This window comes from Salarias fasciatus, chromosome 23, assembly GCF_902148845.1.
Source record: "Salarias fasciatus chromosome 23, fSalaFa1.1, whole genome shotgun sequence".
Classification (NCBI taxonomy): domain Eukaryota; kingdom Metazoa; phylum Chordata; class Actinopteri; order Blenniiformes; family Blenniidae; genus Salarias; species Salarias fasciatus.
The window spans coordinates 26,348,835-26,356,327 of NC_043766.1; the positions used below are offsets into that span (position 1 = coordinate 26,348,835).

Genomic DNA, 7,493 nt, shown 5'->3' on the forward strand with positions numbered 1-7,493 from the left:
GAAATAGAGCAGCCTGACAGTATTTTGTTGTAAGTTGTATTTTTTTTAACGATTTTTTACCAATTAATAAATTCTCCCAAGGGGTGTTCTCATACCACAGTCAATTTTAACCCTGTCTCGGGTTATGGCATCTCTGATGTTTATAGCTGAGAATCACATCTGCACATTGGCTCAAGAAGCACAAGAAATTATGTGGGTGCTGAAGGCAATCAACACCATATATATTAAACTGTGCCTTGATTGTTCTTTGATTTCTTTTTGACTTTTAAAATTGGTTAGTACAGTACTTAGTGTGGTTAAACTGAATTTTATTATGTTTTACAGAGGACAGAAGGATGGACATACAAATACCACAAAAAAACAAATATTTTAACAAGGAAAAATATATTGAAAAAATCAACATGTGGCAATAATCATTCGAGGAAATGTATTTGCTGCTCCCATAATAATAATACATGCCCCCCCCCCCAAAAAAAAAAAGAAAGAAAGAAAGAAAGAAAGAAAGAAAGAGAAAGAAAGAAAGCAGTCACAGCTCACTCCACAATGCTGCAGCGTTGTCGGAACTTTGTTTCAACAGGAACGTGCTTTTGGCCGGCAGATATTGTTGAGCGCACATTTCCTGACGTCACTTCCTCCACATGTGAGGGGACTCCACGCTTGTGAAGAGGAACTCAGCCCCAAACAGCGTCTAATATCAGATTAAACCACATTTTCCCGTCCTATGACTGTAGATAGCAGCGTGATGGAGACTCTGGAAGAAGAGACGCTGCTCGGCGAGGACTCGGACGAGGAAAACAGCGAATTGTCAGATGGAGAGGTGAGACTGTGGAAAACATGGGCTACATGTTAGCTCACGCGCTGTTAAGATGCTCTGATGTTCCCAACTTGAAGCGCTCACTGTGTTTTATTTAGGCTTTACTCTATGAACTGTGCTGGAAGATAAGTTGTGAAGTATTCTGATTTTGCTCAATAAGCACTAATTTTCTTTGTTTCGTCCGGTTATCGTCATCTAAACAGCTTTTTTTCTCCCCCATGCAGCTTCAAGAAGCGTTCGCAAAAGGTTTGTTAAAGCCTGGCATGAACGTTGTGGCCGACGAAAACAAAAAGTACATTAATAATGTGGTGAGTGACATGCGTTAAAACCAAGTACATGTTTGTTTGGGTTTTTTACTGTCTTGGAGCGAATTGAAACTTGATTGTAGTATTAAACCTAGTTTTCTCGTCTTCCGCATTAGTTGTCAGTTGTGGAGTAGTCGTGTGTTTTTCTATTTAGAATTAGAGTGGAATGTCTCCTGTTTTGTTACTCTGACCTGAGATATGCACAGAAAACACGATAAAAAAACCTCATCTCCGGTCTGATTTTCAGTTAACGAGAGGTGTATTAACCCGCATACTGCTAGCAGTGAAGACACCCCTGGACCTGTTTTTGTCATTTTATTTTAAGTAATTGTTTTGAAGCAAATTTACATTTGTGGATTTATCATTACTGTTAACACTATAAACCTTAACAGTTCAATACATCATGAACAGTCAAGAGTTAGGGTACTATTTATGTGGTGGATCAATACCATTCAGAAATTAGATTATTTTTTTTTTGTCATTCATCCATTTCATTCAGGAGTCAGTTATGGTTTTTGAGAAGAGGAAACATTTGATATAAACAGCTATGTCATTGTTGATACAATTATATTTGTTATTGTCTATTATGACAGAATGAAAAACGGCTTAAATAGTATTTAATTTTGCACTTTTTTGTCATGCAGGAGGGGTTGAAGCAGTGCCTTGCTGACCTGCGTAAAGACCTTCCCTGGGTGGAGAGATTGGATATGACCAACCCACCTGCAGAAAACATCCTTTCCAAAGCCGACGGAAAAGATCCAGCTGTGACAAATGGAGAACTAAATGCAGATGATGATTTCCAAAGGGAGATGTTCTTGTAAGTCAACACTGACTTTTAAACAAGATGACATGGCAAATCTTCCATTTGATTTGGATCATTTTAAGGAACAGACAGCAATAGAAATCATCGCATCTACTCTACTGCTACCACAGAAATGTTAACAGTAAATATAGCTTGTTTCGATGTTGCTGCAGCGTTTGTTGGTCAAGTGGTGTCTATCTATATCTGTCCAGGTATGAGGCATCTCTCAACCAATAGAATCGGTTCAAATGGACTTGAGCATATTTCTTGGAAGAGGCTTCACCTCTCATACCTCTGAGTGGGCTGTTCTAGTCTAGTCTGAAGTTGCTTTCATAAGAGGTGAAACATCTTCAAAGACATATGACAGAGTCCAATTGACCTGATTCAGTTTGCTTAGAGATTAATGAAGAGATGCCTTCATGTAACGATATGTGGTCCCAAAGGGTTTCTCCTGGGCCTGCTTCACCGACTTATACTGTGCAACACCCAGTGGACTAGAGACTTTTAATGTGGTTCACGTAAATAGTGATAAATATTTTTTTCAGGTAGGTGCATAATAACTTAGGAAAAAAAATGCTTACAGACTCTCTGTGATGTGTTTCTGATTGTAACTCTGATAGCCATTGTAACTCGCACTGTTCTTAGTGAGTTTTTATTTGAGATACGTATATTAAAAACAAACCACAGAGCAGCTTGTTTAAAACAAAGAAGTCATGATTTCATGATTAAAAACACATTTGAACAGTGGCACAAAAAGTGTATCTCTAACCCACTTTGTGTTTTGCTTTCAGCTACCGCCAAGCTCAGGCCACAGTCCTGGAAGCTCTGCCCCTCCTGAAGCAGCACGATATCGCCACAAAGAGGCCTGATGATTACTTTGCGGAGATGGCCAAGTCAGATCAGCAAATGCAAAAGGTGAGCTGCCTCTTAATTGTGAAATTGCATGTTTTGTGGTATTGTATTAGTTAATCGTATTGTTTTTTTAGTAAGAGCACAGCTACAGCGTTTTTTTTTTTTTTTTTGTCTTACATGGACTTGCAGAAGTTGCAGATGAAACCTTGATTGATAACTACAAATTACACACATGAGTGATCTTTCTTTTCATTGAACTTAAATATGAATGCTGGACCAAACATGTTTCCTTTTCATTTGATTAGATCAGGAAAAAGCTACTCTCCAAGCAAATGATGCTAGAACGGTCAGAGAAGGCCAAGAAGCTGCGCGAACAACGCAAGTTTGGCAAAAAGGTTGGTGACTAAAGGCTCTGTTGCTCCAGAGGGACTCCTTCCTTTTGGTGAAGTGCAGACCAAGGATTATACCATCTGGAGAAGTAACATGTATTTTAAATTTAATTCAGGTTCAAATAGAAGTGATTCAGAAGAGACAGAAGGAGAAGAAGGCAATGATGTCTGCTGTCAAGAAATACCAGAAAGGTGAGTTTTTACTATTCTGGTTTTGATTCTTTAATTTAATGTATCATTTTCTCTCCTTTTTTGAGAGGGGTATTTGTTTTTGGGGTGAGATTTGACCAATCTTATCTTCATATATTTTAGGAATGACCGACAAGCTGGACTTCTTGGAAGGAGATAAAGGCAAAGCTGATCCTGAAAAGTTGAAGAAAGCAATCAAGAACAAGTAAGATGTTCTTTTGCTTACCAGGAGTTTCCTCTTGACATGTCTGTATTTGTTTTTTTTGTTGTTTTTTTTAATAGAGCAACCTTATTTACTTCTTTTACTGATATTTCGACAGCCCGAGTGCTAAGAGAAAGTACAAGGATCAGAGGTTTGGCTTTGGAGGCAAAAAAAGTGGAAAGAAGTGGAACACCAAAGAGAGCTACAATGATGTGTCCAGTTTCAATGCCAAGGTGGCTCATTCCAGACCTGGAGGGAAGAAGAAAGGCAAAGGAGGCAAACAGAATGTGAGTCAAGCACATATAAAAACACTGCCTAGGAAAGTTGTCATGTGGGAAATATTTATGGTTCGTATGAAGACAGCTAATATCTTTAACTTGGGTCTTTCAGAAACGTCCGGGCAAGGCGGCGCGCAAGAAGATGAAGAGTCGCTCGTAAAAGAGGTGGCAGGCCAGGCACCGGACTGGACTTCAATGCTGTTTCTGGGCAGGATTTGCAACACCTGCTTTCCAATGTGCCCTTGTTACATCTCCAGAGGCACGAAGGGGACTGTGAACTCTTTTCTACACTTTACGACAGTCCATAAAATGTTTTTGGATTAATGTTGAGTATCATGTTAAACTACAAAGACATCCCTTTTCATTTTGCAATGGACTAATGAAAGAATACCATATCCATATGAATGGATTTGGTTATGCATTGTCTGATTAAAGTGGTTTCACAGCCATTATAAACCACAGCATCTGCACCGACATCCGTACTGTTTGATTCACACTGCGTGTGTTGCTCCTTCAGTTCCTTGTATTGTTTTTTTTTTTTAATTCAGCTTCTTGACTCATAGATTTTCTCCCAGGCGACAGCATTTTGTAATATTGAGCAGCCATCAATACCATTTGGATATGATGGGGAAGTGTATAGACCTGTGTAAATGTTTTTTATTTCATTCATTTACAAAAAAGAAAAAACTAAAATACAATAAATTTACATGAATAAAAACATACAACAAAGAGAGGCTGAGAGGCCTTATTTATGTAGTTTTCTATTATGACAACACTATATTACTCTTTTTTTAGTTCTTTTTCTTTGAATATTTTGCTGAGTTTAATTACTTTTGTGAGTGTGTGACCTAGAATGATTTTTTCACTTGATTGTACCTTATTTTAATACCTATTACCAAAATGCAGTGTTTCAGTGACTTTGCCCTGAATATTGGTTTTGTCAAGATCTCTATTCCTTTTAAGTTTTACTTTGTCCAGTTTATGAGCTTTGTACACAATGTGCAGAATACTACAACCTGCTGCAGCTCTATGAGGGCCCTGTGGGTCGCCATCCTGCTGGTTTTAGGTCTCTCCCTCCTTCAGCACACCTCAGTCTGTTATCATCCAGCTTTAAAAATGGGATGGTGACATATTCAATAAAGCGCTGGAAAATAATCACATTTGATGAGAACTTCTCAGGTGGACAAACACTGTTTTGTCTTTTGGAATATGTTCACAGTGATGTGGAAATAAAAAGGCAGTAAGCTCTACAAAGTTAATTTGCTATTTTTCCATGTCTCAGGATGCTTTATGCAAAATTTCAAACTTGTATGACCATCTGTGAAGTTGCACTGCCTTAATATTTGGATTTACAGTCCATAACTCCATCAGAAATACCAGTATTCCTCAAAAAGGAGGTTTTCTGGCCTGTGAGACTAAAGGGTTAAGAGTTGGAAGTGGTCAAGTTAAGATGGCCTAAGGCAAAGGCTTATGGGAAATAATAGTGAAGAAAAAACATCCTGAAGGGTGAACCTTGCCCTTGGCCTATTAATAGTTCAGTTAGTTTGAATGAGGCACATTTAATGAATTATGTGTGTGTTGCTTTGAGTAGAGCTCACTTAAGATGAAATGAGAAGCCAGCAGATGTGAAGTAAAAACTCCATTGTAATTTTAATTAATAATCATAAAATGAATTCAGATTCAGAGTAAAATGGAATGTATTGTTTTGTTTTTCTAATTCAGCTTCTTGACACATTGATTCTCTCCCATATGTGACATGACATTTTTAAATATTGAGCAGCTGTCAGTTATGCCCTTTTCCATCCATTTATGTGATTAGGATGTGATGGGTGAGTGCATATACCTGTGCAAATGTTCAACTCCATAACAGTTTTTCTGAGTTTGTTGAGGTGTAATTTAAAAAGCAGGACAGCTGTTATGCTGCTGACACTTGTTTGTTTAATACACCGTAGACAAAGGGATCATGTCACTGTTCATGGCTGAGCTTCATTTCCGGAGCGTCAACTCCTGATGTCTTGTCACATCTGTGCTTTTTCTGGAAAAATTCAGTCTTTCATCGTGTCGACTGGACGGGATCTACAAGCAAGAAAAAAAAAAACAAACAAAAAAAACACTGTCAGTACCTCAGTTGAATCAAGACATGTTGTTTTTTTAAAGCACCAACAAAGATGAAGTTTGAGTATGTGGTATGTAGTCAGCCAAAGGCATGACTCAGGGAAGAGGACACCCCCTGCCGTGCACGGTCCCGTGGGCTGCACCACTCAAACAGCCTGGGACATCTCATGAATGGGCATGAGACACAAGTTCAGGCCTGATCGCCCTGCAGCTGGCCACCTCTGAGGAGGGTGTGTAATGTTGAGCTCAGAAACGCCCCCTGATTCAGAGATACTCTGCTGTTCAAACTTGAACGAAATGAAATCAACACAAATGTCCTGCGCACACCTTCAATCTTATGCCAGAGAAAATCTGTGGTTGATTGAAATACAAAAACAATTGTACCAATGCCGTGGTTTTGGTAAAACATACAGTTATGGATACATCAAATAATCTGCTTTAAAGTATTTTCTATTTAGCTCACAAAGTACCCTGATGTCCTGAACCATATGTGGTATTGAATATACTACTTCATGAGACAGCCTTTCTCACCAGTGGAGTTGAAATCCAGCCAATCTCTTGACTCTCTGTGAGTGGGGTTGAATACTTCTCGGTGGGAACCTCGCGGGCCTTGTGGAACGCTTTGATGAAATCATCTGGGGAAAGAGGCATTTAATTAACAGTGACTAGTGTGATTTGAGGCACAGAATAATAATAAATAATGATAAGGAAAAATATATAATGTCTTTAAGTTCCAAGACCACTTACAGTTGCCTACTATTTCCTCTGTCGGTTTCCTCGACATGGGTTTGTCTGGTAAGATATGCACTGAAAGAAAGAAACACGTGGTAAAGAGAAAGGAGCATATGGTCAAGGAAAGGACACTTTGATTTGAATCACAATCATATTACATTTTAAACTGGATCTTTAGAGTAACTGTAATAAGGAAATATTGACAGTTGAAGGTTTTTAAGCTATGGATTGTCCAGAGAACATCAAATACTTAAAATAGAAGAAAATGAAACCGTATTTTTGTGCTTACATTTCTTGAAAGGGTTGATAGAGAACTCTGTGTGGAGCTTCTGGAGTCTTTGCTCTTTCTTGATCGTCTCCACATGAATTGCGTTCTGATGCACCAAATCCGGTTTCTCCTTTTCAGCCATACTAACAATAAGAAAGAAAAAAAAAAGAAAAAGAAAAAGTTAATTCAGTGCAAAGAAACTCGTCTTTGTGTACCACAGAGAGCAAAATCAAGACCTCGGTGTCGCTGGAGAGATTCGTCTGCTTGTTGTCAGGCAACAGTAAACAACGCCGCGCGCTGCAGCGCGTGCAGGCGAACACGTGATGGCGCTCAGAGCTCAGCTTTAGCTTCAGCTCGGCCCAGCAGACATCTCACTAATGCCAGATCATTATTAACGACTAAGTTAGTGAAACGCTCCTGGTTCTGAGGTGCATTCTTATGAACACTCTGGTTGTACCTGAGTGGGATGTTATGCCGGGATTGTGAACCACAACATCTGCACCACAGACTCTCTTATAACAACAAAATTAATCCAAAACTACAACTT

At 38.9% G+C, this 7,493-nt stretch overlaps 2 protein-coding genes across 2 annotated transcripts; one reads left to right on the top strand and one right to left on the bottom strand.

Moving 5' to 3' along the window:
• Positions 1–601: 601 nt before the first annotated feature.
• ebna1bp2 (EBNA1 binding protein 2) lies at positions 602–3,993 on the top strand. Its single transcript, XM_030083110.1, has 9 exons — positions 602–817; positions 1,039–1,122; positions 1,764–1,936; positions 2,713–2,836; positions 3,079–3,168; positions 3,279–3,354; positions 3,475–3,556; positions 3,672–3,840; positions 3,944–3,993. The coding sequence occupies exons 1-9, from the start codon at positions 722–724 to the stop codon at positions 3,989–3,991; spliced, it is 942 nt and encodes a 313-aa protein (XP_029938970.1). The 5' UTR covers positions 602–721; the 3' UTR covers positions 3,992–3,993.
• A 1,824-nt stretch (positions 3,994–5,817) lies between these two features.
• Positions 5,818–7,091, bottom strand: cfap144 (cilia and flagella associated protein 144). The gene is made up of 4 exons (XM_030082558.1): positions 6,968–7,091; positions 6,694–6,753; positions 6,478–6,581; positions 5,818–5,907 (listed from the first exon to the last, which is right to left on the bottom strand). Exons 1-4 carry the CDS (start codon positions 7,086–7,088, stop codon positions 5,818–5,820), a joined length of 375 nt encoding a protein of 124 aa, XP_029938418.1. The 5' UTR covers positions 7,089–7,091.
• Between the last annotated feature and the right edge of the window lie 402 nt (positions 7,092–7,493).

Bases quoted from the DNA above. Each gene is read 5' to 3' on its own strand.
- ebna1bp2 (XM_030083110.1), top strand. From the start codon at position 722: ATGACTGTAGATAGCAGCGTGATGGAGACTCTGGAAGAAGAGACGCTG. The intron at 1,123-1,763 runs GTGAGTGACATG...TTTGTCATGCAG, and splicing joins AAAAGTACATTAATAATGTG to GAGGGGTTGAAGCAGTGCCT. The intron at 2,837-3,078 runs GTGAGCTGCCTC...TCATTTGATTAG, and splicing joins CAGATCAGCAAATGCAAAAG to ATCAGGAAAAAGCTACTCTC.
- cfap144 (XM_030082558.1), bottom strand. From the start codon at position 7,088: ATGGCTGAAAAGGAGAAACCGGATTTGGTGCATCAGAACGCAATTCAT. The intron at 6,754-6,967 runs GTAAGCACAAAA...TCTTTCTTTCAG, and splicing joins TATCAACCCTTTCAAGAAAT to TGCATATCTTACCAGACAAA. The intron at 5,908-6,477 runs GTGAGAAAGGCT...TCTTGCTTGTAG, and splicing joins GCTGGATTTCAACTCCACTG to ATCCCGTCCAGTCGACACGA.